Source organism: Puntigrus tetrazona, chromosome 12 (assembly GCF_018831695.1).
Source record: "Puntigrus tetrazona isolate hp1 chromosome 12, ASM1883169v1, whole genome shotgun sequence".
In the NCBI taxonomy this organism is placed as follows: Eukaryota; Metazoa; Chordata; class Actinopteri; order Cypriniformes; family Cyprinidae; genus Puntigrus; species Puntigrus tetrazona.
The window spans coordinates 298,192-320,206 of NC_056710.1; the positions used below are offsets into that span (position 1 = coordinate 298,192).

General features: G+C 36.2%; 1 protein-coding gene across 1 annotated transcript; it reads right to left on the bottom strand.

Moving 5' to 3' along the window:
• Positions 1 to 416: 416 nt before the first annotated feature.
• LOC122355359 (transient receptor potential cation channel subfamily M member 4-like) lies at positions 417 to 20,338 on the bottom strand. Its single transcript, XM_043253531.1, has 28 exons — positions 20,108 to 20,338; positions 18,389 to 18,450; positions 18,130 to 18,307; positions 17,755 to 17,935; positions 16,748 to 16,917; positions 15,997 to 16,165; positions 15,644 to 15,711; positions 14,747 to 14,980; positions 14,503 to 14,599; positions 14,301 to 14,422; positions 12,950 to 13,183; positions 11,909 to 12,010; positions 11,690 to 11,818; positions 10,869 to 10,998; positions 10,626 to 10,771; positions 10,437 to 10,549; positions 7,698 to 7,802; positions 7,569 to 7,606; positions 7,222 to 7,460; positions 7,020 to 7,135; positions 6,727 to 6,859; positions 6,264 to 6,438; positions 4,282 to 4,447; positions 4,006 to 4,187; positions 3,780 to 3,912; positions 2,837 to 2,909; positions 2,665 to 2,758; positions 417 to 1,903 (listed from the first exon to the last, which is right to left on the bottom strand). The coding sequence occupies exons 1-28, from the start codon at positions 20,162 to 20,164 to the stop codon at positions 1,875 to 1,877; spliced, it is 3,675 nt and encodes a 1,224-aa protein (XP_043109466.1). The 5' UTR covers positions 20,165 to 20,338; the 3' UTR covers positions 417 to 1,874.
• Positions 20,339 to 22,015: the final 1,677 nt, after the last annotated feature.

Genomic DNA, 22,015 nt, shown 5'->3' on the forward strand with positions numbered 1-22,015 from the left:
CACACATATTTGTCTGCTGGTCTGCTGGTGCTAAAAACAAATAATTTCCAGAAATTCCTTTACTGTTTTGACCTTGAGCTAATTTTTACCCCCAGCAGTATTCAAAAACGTTTTTGTTTAATTAGTTAGCTGTTTTAAACCAGTATTAATTTAACAAAAGTTAGAATCCACAATAGCGGCTCACATTGGTTGCTTAGGAAAGCATGTACATAAATTTGTTGAAATCAAGACTGCATCTCAGTGATCCATGAACTAGTGTCAATAAGGTTTTATGATGTAGACATTTTTAATTATGCATTTCTACATCTTGATTTAATTGTGTTTTCAGGGACTCGTAGTTCATTGGCCTGATTAGCCACAAAACAAGCCCTGCATTATAAAAAAAAATGATATATATACAGACACTTCATATGTAATGGAGTTTGAAAGAATAATATATATTTAATAGATTACATTTTTAAGAACAACATTTGCAAAAGCATTGCATTTACACTAATTTGACCGTCAGCGTCACCAGCACATAGGCTTTGAGCATTTTAATAATAATAAACAACCGATTTAACTGATTTCAAATTTTGAAAGGCTGTGTTTCTCTCAAATTATAATTCTTGGCTGTCACGTAACTAAAATTATTGCCGTTTTTTTTTTTATGCGACTAACTGTCCCACCCAAGCTTCCTGTTTCAGTAGATAATACAGTAACTTAGCAGTGGCAAAAAAGTACAGAGAGTCCACAGGAAAAGCTTTAGTTTTGGAGGGGTGAGGGTCGGGGGAAGAGAGAACACGGTGAAGGATTTTTGTTGCCCCTGAAATCTGAGATGCAAACTTGGACATGCAGTCTATTTATCTCCTCTCTGTCTGCTCATTCGGTTCAGCTGGTGTTGCCAAAACAGTGCAATCCTTTAAATAGTTGCATCAGATGTGGTTTCAAAATGCATATACATTTTTGTAATACAAAAAAAAAAAAAAAAAAAAGAATACAATATCACAAATAAGACAACGAAGAACTCATAAAAAATGTCATCACAAAATTAAACGCATAGACCCCAAAACATTGTTAGAGAATGCAATTACGGTATAAATCTTATGAACAAATATTTTGCTATATTTAAAATGTAAACAGTTCTTGCAGCATTCCAGTTCCATTTTTGAGTGCAAAAAGCATTTAATTATAGATTTAGAATTTGTTTGGTTTGTAAAATAAAGTTAATAAACATCTGTTTTTACGAAGTAAAAAACATCTGTTTTGAACATTAGAGTCATTTCATGTACTATAACATGTAACTGTGCCAAAACATAATTAATGCAAGTTGTTTATACAAATTATAATTTACAATATACTTTCTTTGTTCATACATGATATTCATACAGATTTCTAACAACGTGAGTAATTGATAAGAGAATTTAAATTTTTGGGTGAACTGCCCCTTTAAGCCATTACTCAAAAACATTTCCTCATTTTTCTTTTAAACAATGTCATAGCTCTATAAAATCAGATTCTATGAAGACAGTTACCCTGCCCTTATAATAAAACCTAACGATAAAAGTAGTCTATGAGTGTAACATGACATAAATGACCTTTTATTATACAGTGAGGTCAAGGACATTCTGTGCCCTGTTCTCTTCCCACAGTCACATGGAAAACCAGGACAAGTCATGTGGGAGCACTAAACTTGTAGGAGCAGGATGAGCCACGAAAAGATCAGGATGACCAGTTTAAAAATGGAAAGCAGAACAATACGGGCAGTTTTTTTGTTTGTTTTTTTTTGTGACAGGTCGTCGGCCCGCCTTTCACTATCTCTCTGCAGCTTCTTGGTTTATGTGTCAGCGAGGGTGAGAGACAGAAGACGAATACAGGAACGTAGGGGTTTTTTTTCATTTCTCAATGGAGGCTGAAACGACGGCTGATGACAAAAAAGATGAACCATCAGTTCAGGCTGGACATAAACTAAATCTTCTAATTGTCAAACAGTGGTAATTATATCCAACCAAAGCTGTGGTTCTCGACTGTACATCAACAAAAACCTGATGAATCTTTTAACGTTCTCTAACTGATTAATTACAGCTAGTTATCATTTTCACACAGAAACGTGCGGCATTTCACAGCTATACCGAAGAAATAAATGTTTTTGAATGTTGAAAGGTGAAGATTTTAAAACATGCATGTTAGTATTGTAATTTTAAGATTTTTAAGACTATTTATAATATTTTCACAGATTCATTTTTATTTGACAGTAGAATTGTATTTTACAACTATTATATTTCTGTAATTGTCTTATACAAGTTTTTTGAGCAATAATATTAAATAATAAACATATAATTTTCTTCAGACAAATATATCATTTTAAGATAAAAGGTACAAAAAAAAAGATTTAATATTTTATCCGTTTTCTTGCATATCAGTGACTATTAACATCACAAATCATGAATAAGCAAATATTAAACTTATATTTAAAAAATATTTTATTAGAAATTAAATTTATATTAGAAATATAAACTTAAAATCTCAGGGAACTTCAAGTATTTGTTTTTTTATTTTTTTATTTTATATTTAATTTCTACATGCTATTATTTATTTTATATTTAATTTCTACATGCTATTTTTGAAACTTTTATTTCTGTGAAAAATGTATGAATATGAGTACTGTGACAGGAGCAGGTGTACCTTTGCGAGTCGGGTGTGCTTTAGGGCTCTTCACTGTACTGCTCTGAGACAGAGCTTCCATAATCCACTGAAGAGAAGACGTGCAGAACTCCATCTGCATGCAGGTGAACATTCATCCGTCAACAACAGCTACATGCAGTCGATATACAGATATCACATCGTGTGCCCTTACGTCTGATTCTAGAGCTCGAAGTCTGCGGTCAACATCTCTGATCTCACCGACCTGTTTAATGACACCGTCCACTCTGAAACACACATCACACCAACATTGAGCTTTTATCTGACTCGGATTGATAGTTTATTCTTTTTTAGCAAATACAAGGACTTTTAGTTTAATTGTAAGAAAGTTCACCTTCAGGTCACGGTTCACTTGTCCTTACCGATATTTAGCAAACATAACAATGACGTATATATCGTTAGTAATACAGTATTTCATAATGAACACTTACTGGGCCAAAGCAACTTGGGTTTACTTGATTATCCGTGCACCATTTTTTTATTGCAGCGAATCAAGTTGAAAGGTATAAAAACGTAAAACGAGGCGAAAAAGCCCAAAGCGAACACAACAAAAAACTATTTGGTGCAAATGGTAATATTTAAGTGGCCAAAAGTAAGTTGAAATTCTTTTAGCTTGTTAACCTGATTATTGAGCTCTTTAACAGACTAACATAAAATGATATTAATATCATACCATAGTATTATATATTAATAAGTCAGGTTTATATCAGTTAGCCTGACTTATTTTGAATCAGTCAGACTAACTCAAATAAACCGGTCTTATTTAATAAACCGGTCTTATATCTCTCAATCACGGTATAATTGTATCATTTTTGTTATTAATGTAATTGCATGGTAGACTGTTGTATTTTTATAAATAGCTCAATGATTACATTACAAGCTATACAATTTCTACTTCCTTTAGACGTATAAATATTACCATCGGCACTGAATAGTTTTTGTTTGTTTGTTTCTGCTCACTTTGGGCCTATAAGACTGGTGCTCCTCGACCACGAGCTTCATGTTCTAGCTCATACCATAAGAGATATATATATATATCAAACAGTATTTCTAAATAACACTAAATTCTTATTTCAGGCAGAAATTGTTTGACTCACTTTGCAGTCATGCGCTTCAGCCTCTCGGAGTCTGTCCCTCTTAGTTTTTTGCTCTCGAGAGACAGAAAATTCTCCTTCTGCAAGTTCTCCCATTTCACCATCTTGTTAGCTTCTCTACCCTTCAACTGCAACGCTGTTATAAAAGTCAAACGCACAATTTTCACTTTTTACGTCACATTTCAGCTCCAACGAGTCGGCTTGTACTGCAGCTCATTTCTAACATTACCAAACCGGTGGATTTTGGTGGATGCCACTTTGCGCAAGTTTCTTTTGATTAAGAGATTGATGTGGGATAGGATGATGAAGGGTGGAGCGAGAGTCGGACGGGAATGATACTCCACTATCAGATTATACCGCTGAAACTTCCAGTACGTGTCGCTGTGCTCCTGTACCTTAGAGAAGGTGTAGCTGCGGAAAAAGACACAAGGAGAATAGAAATACATGCATGGGTGGATAATTCGTTGGCCACATATAGCAGATGAATGAATAGAGAAACAAATACCTGAATGTGGCAATGAGAAGGTTGACTAGCAGGATGTTGGTGACCAGTAGGAATATGACCAGCAAAATGACCACAAGCCAGTTGTGGCTGGTGTCTCTACACGGCTCTTTCCCTTCATTAATCAGTGTCAGATTATCTGTACAGTCTCTATCCCAATACTTGCCAGCTTAACACACACACAGATACAATATAGTCAGTGGATGTTAACAGAGTTAACTATTTAGCTAAAAAAAAAAACTCAGGTCACCCACGATGTAGATGAGTTGGATTCTTTATCAGAACGGATTTGGAGAAATTTAGCATTACATCACTTGCTCACCAATTGATTCTCTGCAGTAAATGGGTGCCGTCAGAGTGAGCTCAAACAACCAATAAAAATAAAATCACAATAATCCACAACAATCCATCAAACAACATCTTTTAAAGTGAAAAGCTATTTTTAAAAAAAACAACAACATATCCATCATTAAAGGAATAATTCACCGAAAAATGAAAATGACCCCATATTTTACTCACCCCGAAGCCATCCTAGGTGTATATGACTTTCTTCTTTCAGACAAACAAGTGTTTTTTAAAAATGTATCCTGGTTCTTCCAAGCTTGGTAATACTGGTGGATAGTGGCCATTATTTTGAAGCTGTAAATCGGATGTATCCACAAAAACTGCATCATAAAACTAACCTATACGCCTTCAGGGGGTTATTACATGTCCTCTGAAGCAGATCAATGGGTTTTTGTAACAAATTTTTCTAGTTTAAAATGATAATGTATATAACTGACTGACTACCGAGTTCTAGCTTCTTGGCTGACTTCTGACTCATTGTACAGTGTATGATGTAAGTTTTAAAACTAGAAATATTTTTGTTACAAAAACCCATTGATCTGCTTCAGAGGACATGTGACTAAGGTTAGTTTTACGTCACAGTATTTGCAGATATATCCGATTTACAGAGCTTCAAAATAATGGCTTCTATCCACAAGCTTGGAAGAGCCGGGATATGTTTTTTAAAAACTCTGTGTTCGTCTGAAAGAAGTAAGTCATATACACCATGGCTTTGGGGTAAAATATAAGGTAATTTTCATTTTTGGGTGAACTATTCCTTTAAGGCGTTTTGTTGTGCTTTCAGATTAAATACATGTCCTCTATCCACACCACCACAAAAAAATCATCTTGTTTCAAGAGGTAGGGCTGTGCAATTAAACAAAAGAAAAACGTATGTAGCTTAAACTTCGAAATGACAAAAAAAACCCATAATACTCTCCTTAATGGATTTAGAGTTATAATGATAATTGTATAGGCTTTAATGTAAACTATAATGGTGTCTACTGGCATTTGATGAACTTGGTGGGATGTAATATGGCAGATGGCAACCATTAGAACAAGAGTAATTCCCACTGGAATAGCAGTGGAATTTTGGAATACAAAAAGGAATTTTGTAATGGTTTAATGGAAACTGTAAGAATTTCTGTGATGGTTTCTATTGTTTTTCGTTTAGCAGCATAACGATACTCATACTATTGACAATTTTTAGCTGAAGCTTGACTTAGCAAATTTAAACGCAATCATAACAATCACAATATTCATTAAAAAAAAATAGCAATTAGATATTTTCCCCAAATTGCACAACCATAGTGTAAGGACAACAGGACTTTTTTCATTGGAGGATGCACTGTTTTGAATTATGGATTATTTTGCACAGAAACACCAGTGTGAAGATAAAACCACAATGATGTATCTGTTTATTACAAACATGCAGCTTTTTGCTTCTCAAGATGTAAATTGATGTACTGGAGTGGTGTGGCTTACTTGTTTATTATTGTAATGTTTTTATCAGCTGTTTGTAATCTCATACTGACGGCACCCATTCACTGGAGAGAATCCATTGGATCCATGAAAAACAAACTCATCTACATTTCGGGTGAGCCCATTTTCAGCAATTTTTTTGAATTATTCCTTTAAGTTTAAACCAAAAGTGAACATACTGTCTATTTCTTCCACAGGAATCTGTCCAAATATATGCAAATATGGTCTGTACAAGACCCGTCGAAATGCTCTATCAGGGCTTGGGTCGTATTGGTATAGCAGAGCTTGATTGGCCACTCCATACGCACTCAGCCACACCCCCAGGAAGAATAAGAAGAAGAACGCATCCTTTATCTGTGGTCCATTCATGAGAAATAAAAACAAGAGTGAGATGGGAAGGCTCTCCGGTTGATGTTGTTAATTAAATTCATGCATTTTTTAAAATCTGTAAATGGTTTACACATTGGGAAATTAAAAGCAGTTTTGGCTTGGAGGGATTTTAAAAGCATGAAATGGATCTGTATCTTTCGGGATGGTTGCTTGGAAAGGTCTTGATTGAATGCATTGCACGGATAACGATTTCTGCCGGATGGCATCAACAGAGCTTGACTTTCACTTTGATCACCTCTCTGTTTGTCTCACCATTTTACCAAGTATGATGATTTTGGGACCCAGCTGTCTGTGAATGGCGAAAATGTGGATGAGTCGGAGCGTGAAGACCATGTAGTCCATACACAGTATACCGCGTCCCATGTTGAACGACCAACTGAACATCCTAAGTAGGACACAAAAGTACACAAGAATATAGCTTCAGCATCAATACTCCAGTCTTCAGCGCTTCAGGATCCCTCAGAAATCGTTTAAATATACTGATCTGCTGCTCATGAAATGTTGAAAACAGTTGCTAAATAATTTTGTGGATTGTTAAGCATTACCTGCAGCACAATCCAGCTATGAAGAGGGAGATGGCAAGAACATCAAACTTATTCCACATATCTTGAGCATACAGCATCAACCTCTGACCAAACGACTTACTGCCCACAATGAATGTCTGGGAGTGAAAAAGAGAACGAGAATTAAACATTATACAGATGTTTCTTTGCACCACTTGTTTGATTTGAGAAATGCAGCAGCTACCTCTCGAATCTCCTCGCAGACGATCGTGAACACCCAGAAATACAGCACGTACTCAGAAACGGCAGGGCCTTCGGGCGGAGGCGGCTTGAAGTCCACCAATAGCACGTAGGCGTACAGAAACAGGAAGAGGAAGTACATCAAGACGTTGCCGATGAATGAAGTGACGGGGGCGTACCAGAACTGCTTCCAGCGGGAAATCCAAAACGGCTGCTTCTTGGGACGGAAATTTGTAGCAGTACCTGGAAGGAGTAAACGGGGCAGCCAATAAGAAAGACCTATTTCAGGCAAAAGATGAAGGGCCAAAAAACTAAAATCATTCTGGTGGGTTTTAAAATGAACAAACAGACCTTTTGTTGGTCGCCTGATGTCCTCATTATCACCTTCACTGCGAAATATTTTAAGAAGATAATAGATGAAGACATGTTTTTCTACAGACATCTTATCGTGATCATCATAGTAAATAAAACCCAATTTACTGGTTTTTGATTTCAGTGAAGGAGAAGACGGTCTCTCCGTAATTACAGTCTGTCGCTGAAGGCGGAGGTCCCATCACTGATTTCACTTCCTCTGCATTCTCTTTCCTGTAAAGAAGATATCTCAGTCACTCTTACTACGCTGAACAGTACATAATTTCACTAGTTTATATATATATACACACACACACATACTCCAGTCCAGAAGGGGGCACCCACAGCAATGCAATGCTGTTTGATAACCACCAGCAGTGAATGACATTGAGTTATGCACTTAAAAACAAAGCTCCCTAGATAGTGATTCTGAGCTTTGTGCTCTTGTATCCTACCTCTCTCATCCGGCACAAATCAAAATATCCCATAATACTTTCATATTTTCGACGTAACGTATCTGCTAACATATTATTTATTATGTAAATTATAGGCTTTGTACTTCAGTCACATTCCAACAGTTACAAAAAAGAGGTGGCGCGCTGAGGTTTGCTTCACTGTATTTTAGTAGCAACTGTGCTGTCAAGTTAGCAATGCTGAAACTGATGTGTGTGTGTGTGTGTGTGTGTGTGTGTGTGTGTGTGTGTATTCTCCTTATCAGCAGAATGAACTTTAAACACTTATTATCTCAATAATAATGAATCACTGTATAAGGGTCAGCTTTTATTTGTTTGATACATTAGTTATAAATAAATTAGCAACAGTGCCATAAACTGATCGCCTCCAAGCCACATTAAATTAGGCCGTAATTAAAGCAAAAGGAGCCCCTACCAAGTATTGTGTATTTTACTTATTTCTAATATATATATACAGACGTGGACAAAATTGTTGGTACCCTTTGGTCAATGAAAGAAAAACTCACAATGGTCACAGAAATAACTTTAATCTGACAAAAGTAATAATAAATAAAATTCTATAAATGTTAACCAATGAAAGTCAGACATTGTTTTTCAACCATGCTTCAACAGAATTATTAAAAAAATAAACTCATGAAACAGACCTGGACAAAAATGATGGTACCCTAACTTAATATTTTGTTGCGCAACCTTTTGAGGCAATCACTGCAATCAAACGCTTCCTGTAACTGTCAATGAGACTTCTGCACCTCTCAGCAGGTATTTTGGCCCACTCCTCATGAGCAAACTGCTCCAGTTGTGTCCGGTTTGAAGGGTGCCTTTTCCAGACTGCATGTTTCAGCTCCTTCCAAAGATGCTCAATAGGAATGAGGTCAGGGCTCATAGAAGGCCACTTTACAATAGTCCAATTTTTTTCCTCTTAGCCATTCTTGGGTGTTTTTAGCGGTGTGTTTTGGGTCATTGTCCTGTTGCAAGACCCATGACCTGCGACTGAGACCTGCTTTCTGACACTGGCTAGTACATTTCTCTCTAGAATTCCTTGATAGTCTTGAGATTTCATTGTACCCTGCACAGATTCAAGACACCCTGTGCCAGACGCAGCAAAGCAGCCCCAGAACATAACAGAGCCTCCTCCATGTTTCACAGTAGGGACAGTGTTCTTTTCTTGATATGCTTCATTTTTTCGTCTGTGAACATACAGCTGATGTGCCTTGGCAAAAACTTCGATTTTTGTCTCATCTGTCCACAGGACATTCTCCCAGAAGCTTTGTGGCTTGTCAACATGTAGTTTGGCATATTCCAGTCTTGCTTTTTTATGATTCGTTTTCAACAATGGTGTCCTCCTTGGTCGTCTCCCATGTAGTCCACTTTGGCTCAAACAACGACGGATGGTGCGATCTGACACTGATGTTCCTTGAGCATGAAGTTCACCTTGAATCTCTTTAGAAGTCTTTCTAGGCTCTTTTTGTTACCATTCGGATTATCCGTCTCTTAGATTTGTCATCAATTTTCCTCCTGCGGCCACGTCCAGGAGGTTGGCTACAGTCCCATGGATCTTAAACTTCTGAATAATATGTGCAACTGTAGTCACAGGAACATCTAGTTGCTTGGAGATGGTTTTATAGCCTTTACCTTTAACATGCTTGTCTATAATTTTCTTTCTGATCTCTTGAGACAACTCTTTCCTTTGCTTCCTCTGGTCCATGTCGAGTGTGGTACACACCATATCACCAAACAACACAGTGATTACCTGGAGCCATATATATAGGCCCAATGGCTGATTACAAGGTTGTAGACACCTGTGATGCTAATTAGTGGACACACCTTGAATTAACATGTCCCTTTGGTCACATTATTTTCAGTGTTTTCTAGGGTACCATCATTTTTGTCCATGCCTGTTTCGTGAGTTTATTTTTTTAAAATAATTCTGTTGAAGCATGGTTGAAAAACAATGTCTGACTTTCATTGGTTAACATTTATAGAATTTTTATTTATTATTACTTTTGTCAGATAACAGTTATTTCTGTGACCATTGTGACTTTTTCTTTCATTGACCAAAGGGTACCAACAATTTTGTCCACGTCTGTATATATATATATATATATATATATATATATATATAGTAATAGGGTGAAAAAGGATATATATATATATATATATCCTTTTTTCACCCTATTAAGCATCTATTAATTAATTCTCTACTAATTTTCTCTATTTTCTTTTCTTAATATAGGTTCAACGATCAGCTCAATTTCCTAAAAATGCTGCCAATTATTTAATGTCAGTTTTTGCAGGGTTAAACGAGTCATTATAGTATAAGTGCAAAAAAATTGAAGCATAATGATAACGTAAGCAAAGATCAAAAGAAACCGAAGAAATTTGCTTCTGTACTGACTTGAAATCGATGAAGCTGGTGTAGACGAGGGGAGGAATGATCATCGTCAGCGCGAGTTTCCAGAGCTCTGTTCCTCTTTCAATGTCACCCCACCAGATCTGAGACAGCAGGGACTATAAAAAGATTAAGTTTAAGAAAAACACTCTTATTATTTCAAGAGAAAAAGTGACTATCCGCACGCCGACAGACCTGTACGCCATCATGGCTGAAGAAATAACGGGCGTCAGCAGCCAAGGCCATCTTCAGACAGGTGGCGTCACCCCATAGAGTTGACTTGCGGATGAGCAGCTTGTAGGAATAACTTGCTTTGGCTTGGTAGCATGTGCTAAACACATCTGTCAAAACAGTTACAGCGGAGAGAAGCTTTCTTTCACCGCTGGTTTTATAAGATTCCAAAAGCAAAGATATGTCAAAGATATTTATATGTCCTACCATGAGCCATGCACTCGAACTTCGTGGCCAGCTCCTTCATAGAGAGCTTAGCTTCTGTCTCAATCTCCAGTTTCGACAGCTCCCTCAATATCTTGCATCCTCCCAGAGCCGTCAGAACGGTCTCGCCGCACTTCAGAGGGAAGAGTGGCACAGATGAGCGTGATGCTGTGAGAACATTTTCATCTGAGAACAGACATCTCATACATCACAAACTACTGATAATAAAAGTTTCAAAAGTGCTATTTTATAAAATAAAATAAAAATTAATATAATAAAAAAATTACATAATATATAATATTTATATAATTAATATAATATAAAAATTCTATATTTAAAAATATTTTAAACTTTTAAAGTTAAAAACTTTTAAATGATAAAGAACATTATAGACAACAAGAGCTTTTATTTTGAAGTATGTAAGCAGATGAAGGTGTGCATATATAATATTTCATTTTAAAATGCCTCTGTTATTGATTTTTGAAAATGACCTTTCATGCAGTGTGTAACACGTCTGTAAAGTTATTGTCTCTCAACATAAAAAGTTGAAATTAGATGTTTTTTAAAACTAGTTCCAAACCGTTTCGTGTTGATGAAATATTAGCATATTCTTGGATATAAAAAAAATTCAACTTTATATATAGAGCTGTGCAACAGTTGGATTATCACACAGCTGCGATGCATGAAGAATTTACATTTATTTTCTTTTTTTTCATTATTAAATGTCTATTTAAACGGAATCTAAATATGAAAACTGTGGGGAAAAAGCATGATCAATTTAATATCCGATATCAATAATGATCATAACGTCATAAGCACATTACCATTTCCCAGCAGAAGATTGCCATTTCACCACGGTTCTGCAGCACCGCCCAGAGGAAGAGACATAACCACGGGTGCTTGCACATGTTTTGCCGATAAAAGCAGTCCTCCTTCAGGACCTTGCATACTTTCTGAAGGGTGGTATTCAAAGACAAAGGTACTGAGCAGACAGTGCAATAAAAAACATTATTTCTAGACAGAACTAAAGTGAGGTCCGGTACCTTCAAAGCTTTTCTTTTGGTAGACGCTGCATCCACTTTTAATACAGACCTGTAGAACGGCTGGCACACCTCTCCCAGAAGAACCTCCAGCAGCTGACTCACCTGCAGCAGGAGGAGAAATCGGTGACATTTGTGACCCTGGAGCACAAAACCAGTCAGATTCGTAGCAAAAGCCAACAATACACTGCGTGGGTCAAGATTATGGATTTTACTTTTATGGCTAAAATCATTAGGATATTAGATAAAGATCATGTTCCATCAATATACTTTGTATATTTAATCCCCTAAATACGTCAAAACTTCATTTCTGATTAGTAACGTGCATTGTTAAGAACTTCATTTGGACAACTTTAAATGCAATTATGATTCATATGTCAATGAGCTCCTCCCCAGCACACGCCCACCAGCAGACAGAGAGCTTGTGGTAAAAAATGTCACATCAACCACCTGAAAAGCAGTATATATCAGCTTCTTTTTTTTTTAAGGGGCACACTATGTGAATAATTTTCATAAATAGAAATTTTCCGATGTTATGTTCAGTGTACATTTGAAATAACTGTTCGGTTGCTGAAGCAGGAACATGTCTCCTGCTTGGCAGATTCACAGTGACCTTTCGGGAAGGCGTTCAAGGATTTTTCCCCATCTGAAGCTAGTGAACTTGGATCAGCGTAGACCATTTTGACAGTCCCAAATCCATATTTAGGCAGCTTCTAAGTAATCCATATGACCCAAACTGACAAATAAAGGTCAGAACCGCCTCAATTGCTGACAAGAGGTAAGCAAAGTGCTCTACACACAACTATGTGAGGCGATTTTAACAAAAAGGCCTGTATTTGAAAGCTGGGGTCATGTGGATTACTTTGATTCTACCGGAATATGAATTTTTGATCGTTAAAAATGATCTCCATCTCTTCTTAAACCTTGAAAAAAAAGTCTTGTACTTGGCCTGGAGGTGTAAATGATCAAGAAGCTGGTGGGTGTTACCCTGAAACGGTGACAGACTAATTAAGCTGCCGATATTTGTCCATTTCCAGACCTCACCTCATAAAGGCTGACTATACACGTCTGATCATTGGACTCATTTATGCGCTCTTCCAGGAGATGTTGCAGCTGAATGCCGGCCTGGGAGGTGTTGGAGATGGAGTTGTAAAGAGCCTCCAGTCTGCCGTATGTCAGGTAGTTCAAAATGTTCAGACCGTTGTCGGTGAAGAGACGCACAAACTGGGGTTTATCATTCTCTAGGGCATCGGTCATGGATTCTTCAAGGTCTTCATACTGTTTGTGCCAAAATATAACAACTTTAATCACATCACATAACACGTAACAGATGGTTTTGTGATTGGTCATAAATATGTAAATCAACATTGGTTAGGTTGGTCAGTCAGTCAATTAAAATATATTTAATAATACGATAACTTCTCAAAAACTTCTCTTTTTTTTTTAAATAGGTCTGGATTGCTGTTATTTTGGTGGAAGGTTCAAAAAAGCAAAATGAAATGTAAATGCCTCTTTTGATCAATTTAATGTGTCCTTGCTGAATAAAAATATTCTTTCTTATTGACCCTAACCTTTTGAACAGTAATGTACATAAATATATATATATATATATATATATATATATATATATATATATATATATATATATATATAAATATATAAATATATCATATATATATATAAATATATATATAAATATATATATACATATATATAAATATAAATATATAAATATATATATACACATATATATACATATATATATATATATATATATATATATATATATATATATATATATATAAATAAATATATATAAAAATATATATATATATATATATATATATATATATATATATATATATATATATATATATATATATATATATATAAATAAATAAATAAATATATAAAAATATATATATATATATATATATATATACACAGTGGTATGCAAAAGTTTGGGCACCCCTTGCAGAATTTGTAAAAATGTAAAAAAAAAATCTTTACAAAATAAGAGAGATTATGCAAAATGCATGTAATTTTTTTTATTTAGTACTGTCCTAGGTAAGATCTTTTACACAAAAAATGTTTACATATAGTCCACAAAACAAAAGAATAGCTAAAATTATTAAAATAACTGTATATGTACTATATAAAGTATATGAATTCATTTGTGCGAATGACTCATAAATGTCAGTTTTGCACTTACATTTATGAATTTGGGAGACACTATTATCCTTTATTCAGTGTTTACGTCTAATGAGTTAATCCTGGACATTAAACCCAAGACCTAAGCCCTTTTAGTGCCATGCTGTGCTGTTTGAAATAAAACAACTTGCCCTAGTGCAGAAGTTAAAATTAAGTTAATATTTCTCACAATTCTCTACTGTACCTTCCAGTCGATGTTGCCGCTGAAGAGTTCGCTCCTGGCAATGTCCACTCTGTTCCAGGTTACAGCCAGCTTCAGCTCATCAACATAGGGGTTAGTAGACACCGAAACCCGCTGTTTACTCGCTAACACACACACACAGCAAAATTATGCAGATTAAAAGTATATGAAATACGTAAACATGAAACAACCAGTTTAAATCTACCTTGAACAAGCACTTTAAGCATCACAGTGTCAAAGTCATCCGCTCCTTCTGCGTGATAAATGGAGATGAGGTCTTTGTTCTGGTAGATGCTTAAAACCTTTAGCAGCAAGAACAAAAATCAGTACTGGTGACGTCAACTTAATCAGAGCTCCAACTAAAAATCATGACTTTAGTGAACGAAAAAGGCAAAGCATTAAACAGAATGACTTCAAATTTAGCAGCCCACTATTTAGGCGACATTCACCTTATCAACAAGCTTGTCCATGTCTTGCTCCGAAGGGAAGTGTTTCTTGACTTTAGTGGTTATTCGTTCTCTAAGCTCCATTTTGGGAGACGCTTCGTCCTTCTGACCTCCTCCAAACGAAGACATCGGAGCAGACGGCACATTCTCCACAATGTCGCTAACAAAATTAGCTAGACCACCCGAGCCAGCCAGGACCAACCAGGGCATTGAATTCTTCAGGGAGATTTCTAATGCCTGGGATGAAGAAACATGGTAAACTTACTTAACCTAAAAATACATAGGTGACTTTTTTCGGGAGAACAGTAAAGAACATTTTTAGTTGAAATTATATTACTGGAGCACCCAACAATGGCATGAAACGCTGATGTGAAAAAACCTCCTCAGCTCATTTTTTTAGAAACATACCAAAAAAAAAACAAAAAAATGATTAGCCACTTCCTTCAAGGGCTCGTTTAGAGTCAAAGTGACTGTCAGGCATATCCAAACGTGACTTTTGATGAACTGGTTCATCCAGTTCAGTAAAAAAAAAAAACAGTTCAAAAGAATGATTCGTTAGTAATCCAGACATCACTTCTGTCTGCCTGAGGCTGTGGATTACAGCCAATAATATTATAAATAATGTTGACTTTTTTGCACAGACCAATCGTTTTAATACAAAGGTGTTCATTTAGTCTGTATACGCTTTATGACTCTCAAATGCTGGTATCTGCTGACTTGCATTATAAGAATTACCAAGTGCTTCAGGGTTTCAGATCATAATCTTCTACTATCCTACTGAAGACAAAAGTCACCTCCATCTTGGATGGCACAGGGTGGAATCAATTAACAGCCAATTAGCTTTAAGATGTAGATGTAGAACAGAGGAAGTTTTGTTTAATATAACTGTAATCTGCTCACCTCCACCATGGAAACTTCTCCAGATATCAACATATTCAGAACAGGAATGTCGATGCTCGCGCTGCCAGCTGAAATGACACAGTCAGCATGAAACACGTGAGATAAAACATAAACCATACGACATGTTTATGCATAGTAAACATTATTAATAAATCGGTTTTCACTGGCTACGGCTTATACTTCGTTTGAAAAGCTTCGCCTTCATGCTAAAAGTGGTTCAGTGTAATAACGGCAATAAAACCAAGCAATGTAAAGTCAACTCTGCATCAGTAATATTCTATTAAACGCAAGTGTATCGTGGACATTTCTACATCCTTCCTAAGAGCTGAGTGCCTTTCGGGTTTATTTTGTACCTGGACGCTGACGTGAAATGAAATCCTCCAAACGGCCTCTGAAACCAACCTCCCCTCCTTTACGTCCTTCGGTCCCATCGTCCACCAGAAGGAAAGCCTTGTAGTTATTATCCAGAGAGCAGAAGCCACGCGGAGAGTTTTGGACAAAATACTTCGCGGGGAAACTTCCCTAGGAGAAAGAGTGAGACACTGAAAGACTGGATCATATGCAAAATGCGATGCGCAGTGCTAGTTTATCTACAAATTTTCACTCGAGTAAACAGTTTGCCTATTTTAATGGCTATTTTGGAATGGCATACTAACAAGCTGTATATATATATATATATATATATATATATATATATATATATATATATATATATATATATATATATATATATATATATATATAGCATGCCTGCTCTAAACAGTATGCTTTGGAAGCTTGTTTTTCAATTCTGACTTTTTCTATTTTTGCTAATCAAAAAAAAAAATAGATATAAACTCAAAATTGCGTATTTCATATTGGCAAATCTGGGACGAAAAGTATGAACTGCGAGCTAAAAAGTAGCAAATACCTTTTTAACATTTTTGTTTTAATTCCAAGTATTTACAAAGCAAATGGTGGAAATGTAGGTGATTAAAAAAAAGATTTTATGCGAGAATTCTGGTTCTCGACTTTGACCAAAGTGCATTAGTGATGGCATAAAAGATTATTTTCAGTGTGTATCAAGGGTGAAATGTTTAGTGCTAAGTGTGCTAGTGCTGTTACCTCAGGGTCGACGAGCTGCAGGCGATTATTTACCATTCCCCACGAAGCAATGCCTATAGAAACCACTTTATTTAAATTGACAGAAGACACTGCGGTGGCGTGATCTCTGACCGCCTCTCCTACGCACTTGCCGATGCCTTCCCTCAGCCCCGAGGTTATGATCCACGCTCCTATACATACAAAATCCAAAATGATTGGATTGCCAAAGAAGATCAGCCAAAAAGAAAGCACATCCCACCCCTCCTGATCTCACCCCCCAGGCTCCCAGCTGGGGCCAGAATGAGATCCAAAGAACCCCGTAGTAAAAATGATGTTCTTTATAAATCTGTCTGGTGTTTTTAATATCCTTAAACACATCGGCTGGTACTAATAAAATTCAATCTAGCTGTCTAATAAATCTGGACTCTTTCACAAATTGCTTTGTTCCTGGCAACTTTGGATAGAAGCGGCCGCTAAATGCAAATGTAATTTAATTAAGGATATTTACTGGTCATAATAATTCATACAATTCATATAGTTACTGTTTAAAATTTAATTACTATTAATTTTAATTAATTAATTTTATTACAAATTGAAGAGTGCATTATTTTATTTAGTTGAAAAGGATTTTACAATTGCATGAAAAATATATATATATTTTTTTTTTTGACTATATCCACACGGTGAAGAACCTGTTGAGCCACTTTTCTGCCATAATAATCAGTCCAGCTCTAATTTGTGTCAGGGTAGCTGGGCCTTTGATGCGTGATTCATATAACTGCTTGTAACGCCAGTCCCTATGTAAATTCCCTGCGCTCGTGCGCTTCCCGTTTTCTCATCATGCATACATTTAAAAAAAAAAGTCACATGCAAATTTCTTCACAAATTAGAGGTGGCGAAACAACAAAACGTGTGTGGAGATCTGATCCCTCTCCTCAGATATCGATCTTCTACTCGACACCATTTTGAAAGTAGCGTAAATGAATGTGAATAAAGGAATGATATTATTTAAGGGGAGGGTACGACACCTGTGCTCTGTGCCGCTTTAACCAAACCCTGCCTCAAGACCTCTCGCACCCAGGTCTTGACCTTCGACCTTCCTTCACCGCCGACCACCGACACCACCAGGTTGGGCTGCCCCAGTTTCCAGTGTTGTCTCATGATATTAAAGACCACGGCAGGGTCTGTGGTGCTGGAGAGACGCAAGAACTGGAATAAAAACAAGGATTGAGATGTCAAAATATAAAAAAAATTAAATCTAAACTACTAGCGTTCTAATAAATTCGTCCACATAAATACACGCACATACTGTACTTGTTCCCCAGAGTGTACTTCTTTATTACCCCTGTTTATAGTTATATCCTCATACAGGATTCATCCAGGTGCCGTTGCTTTGAACTCACATGGCTGTGCCTTTTTCCGGCCCCGGCGAACTCCAGCTCTCCGTAGGCATCTGTGGGCTGCTCGGAGGAGTGCTGCGTGCTGTCCCAGTGACTGACCATGGCCGTGCTGAAGTAATCGCCCAAGGCCACCGAAGGGTGGGAGTCTCGCGTGGCCCCGCACTGACACCGACCGCCATTGCTATGAAAGAACGGGCGGAGGATCTGCTCTCTGACTGTCCTGCACAAGAGATGCTGGATACTGAAAAGTCGACCATCTCACCTGAAAGAGTCCTCCACGAACGCTGTGCACACTCTCTTCTTAATAAAATTCGGAATCCAGCTCTGAAATCAATAAATTTGCACAAGCATCCCATTCATTAGCATCATTATATGTGAACTAATAATGAGCGGTGTTATTAATTGTTAACGTTAGACGCAAAGTCGCGCGTTCGTGTTAGTTCACGGCGCGTGAGTGAATCAATTAACTAAACAATGAAATTTTTGCAGCGAATGGGTGCCGTCGAAGCGTTTTCTAACAAATACGCAGCTTTTTCCTTCACGAGACGTTAATTGATGTGCACGAGCCGTGTGGGTTACTGTGATGTTTTTATCCCGCCGTCATTCCGACGGCACCCATTCACTCTCAAGAGGATCCACTGGGGCGCAAGCGATTTAATGCTACGCGACATTTCTCCAAATCTGTTCCGAGTAAAATTTCAGCAAGTATTTATTTTCTGGGTGACCTTTGAGAGAAATATCCACGCTTGAGGTGAAAAGATAACAAAGCATTGTTCGCCGTTCAAATATTGTAACGCGCTCAATCACCTTATCTATTTGATTTCATCAGGCGCAAAACTACAGGTTAAAAGGCTCACTTTAGACAGACACCACTTGTAATTTCAGCATTAAGTCCCCACCCACCCTTTTCATCAAGAAAGCAAGCCAGACCAGTTTACCCTTCACAGAACCTCATCACTTATTTAGACTATACTCTGTGTTTAGCGTCTGGAACACTGAAACTGCTAATATTCTTCTTGGAGAAATGGGACGAGAACTTTAAACTGAGAAGTAATTATTTAATTATATGGCAACTTTGAAGGAAATAATCGCAGCTTTTTTTTTTTAATTAAAATTGTTTATGTGGTTTGAGGATACAAATTAGTATAATGACATGGGTATGAAATAGGTGTTACAACACAAATGGATTTATTACTTTTGGTTTCCCCTTTAAATTCAAAGGGCTTGCAGATCATACAGTATGAGTTTACTACCATCATTTATTTATTTTATTTTTTTTTTTTAATATCTTAAATTTAACAAAGCTTCCCGTGAGGGGTAGGTTTTGTTGCATGGTGATAAAAAATATATGTATTTATGCCTTCGAAGGGTCCCTAAACCATAAAAAGCATTGTGTGTGTGTGTGTGTGTGTGTGTGTGTGTGTGTGTGTGTGTGTGTGTGTGTGTGTGCAACCTACTAAAATTGAATACATTAAGTAGAATTTAATTACTGAAATAGAACATGGATTCTAAAATCCATAAATTGAATTTATATTCATGTTTTACCCCGTTTATGTCATATTTTCATAGCTTGTAAGTCACTTTATGTGTTATAGACAGGTGGAAATCTTAAAACAACTACTACTTATGCAAAATAGAGGTTTTAGTATGCTCCACAAAAAAAATGAAATATTTTCAAGCCCAAGTACAACATGTGCAGCTAACAACACAAGAAAGATGGGACAAATAATGATAGTGGCTTCCTCAGCACAAGCACGGTCTTGTATTCGCCCCATGGTGTGTTGTTTTAGAGAAACTCCCTGCAGTCCTGCATCGATACCTAAACCTAAACGATGCCGAATTGCAAACAGTCCGATTTTGCGTTATTAACAGCACGATGAATGAGTAGTTGTTGTGCTGTTACAATAAAAAAAAAAAAAATAACAAGGCGAATAAATGCTTCGGTCGTAGCTTCAGTGAGCAGTTTTCTGACCAGACCTACCAGATCTTGTTTTAGCATCACGGCCGCCGCGGCTTCTTCGGCTTCCTTCTCGTTCATCCCGCTTTTGTTTATGGACTTTATGAGGTCGCCGGTCGTCGCGCTTCTTTACTTCCGAGCGCTGCGCGTGAAGTCCATGGCCTCCGCGAACGAGGAAGTCCGGGATCGCTCGAGACTGTCGGTGTGTAGCTACCTGAGAAATCAGGTGGAACCAGCTCAGGGTGTGGTTACAGATCCAGGGAAAAGGGAAAAAAAAGACGAGGCGGTGAACTGTGAGAGGCAGAATCCGTTTAACTGAACGCTATACTATGGATTTGACTGAGTAGATAGTTTCAAAACTCACAGTCAATAAAAGTCCTTGTTAGCTATCTGATTATCTCATTGCTTGTTGTTCCTCACTTTATGGACTTTTTGATTTAATTTACAACGTGTGTGTATGTATATATATATATATATATATATATATATATATATATATATATATATATATATATATATATATATATATATATATATATATATATATATATATATATATATATATATATATACACACACACACACACACACATATACACACACATATATATATATATATATATTACAAATAAATACAACTATATATATATATATACACACACACACACACACATATATATATATATATATATATATTTTTTTTTTATATATTTATATTATATTTATATTATTTTTTTATAAATATATAGGCCATATATTTAATATTGAAATATTAAACTGATCAAATAAATGTTTTACCTTAAAATGTCCGCTTTATCACTTTCTTTACATTTTATTTTTAATCATAACGTTTTTATTCTTTATTTATAATGTAACATAGCATAATACATTTTATTAAAATATGCCAAATATCTATCTATTTATATGGAATATTTATTTATTTAAATTTAATGTTTTCCTTTCAACCCCACGACGTCCTCTATATTTACAAGAGCGAAGTAAATGTGTTATATTGTTGGGCAACACATAAAAGAAGACCATAAATGTTATTTATTCGTTGTAGTCCTTTTATCACCTTTATGCACATCTTTTAAATAGAATACATATTATAATGTTATATATATATATATATATATATATATATATATATATATATATATTACACATCCTTTATACAAGAGCAGCCTCAACACAAATACATGCAGTATCTTAGTTAATCAGTTAATACAATAGACAAATAGTTAACTTATTATATGAACTCTTTTTTTTAATATAGCAACAGTACCAGTCAAACACATTCTGTTCAGAAGATCATCTGTGGTGTGTATTCTCAGCGTCCGTATCCTGTCGGGTCGTTTGCCTTTTTGGATTCGTCTTTTCCGTTGCTCTGACCCATTCGGTATAGCTTGCTGGCCAGGTTGTGTACCTGACATGTCCCAAGCTGACAGCCTCCTTGAGTCGCTCGTCTTCTGCAGAGAGACAAAACTAATGTGAACCCACGTAACGCATATTTGATATTAACTTCAATCCCACAAATGCAGACGTACGCTACCGTTCAAAAGTTTTGGGTTCAAAAGGACGTCATTGATTTATTCAGCTACGACGCATTAATATTATAATAAAAAGTAAGATACGTTCACAAAACATTTCTGTTCTTTTAAGCCTACGTTTCATCAGAATACTATTAAGCATATTTTTAATAATCACAGATGGTCCTTGAGCAGTAAATCAGCCTTTTGGAATGATTTCTGAAGGATATTGTAGACTGGAGTATTTTATATTGCAATAATTTTTCTCCATATTACCGTTGTTACTAATCAGATGAACGCAGCTTGAACGGTAGTCTATATTCTTTCACACTTAGCTCTCACTCACTCTCTGGCTTTTTGAAGGATGGTTTGTAGAAGCGGAGAAGAGGCTGTGTTTAGATCT

What these genes read in the sequence shown, in the direction of transcription:
- LOC122355359 (XM_043253531.1), bottom strand. Translation starts at nt 20,164, where the DNA reads ATGAACGAGAAGGAAGCCGAAGAAGCCGCGGCGGCCGTGATGCTAAAA. An exon ending in TAAAGCGGCACAGAGCACAG is followed by an intron (nt 16,918 to 17,754) that starts GTGTCGTACCCT and finishes TTGTATGTATAG; the next exon opens with GAGCGTGGATCATAACCTCG. An exon ending in GTATAGTCAGCCTTTATGAG is followed by an intron (nt 12,011 to 12,949) that starts GTGAGGTCTGGA and finishes CTCCTGCTGCAG; the next exon opens with GTGAGTCAGCTGCTGGAGGT.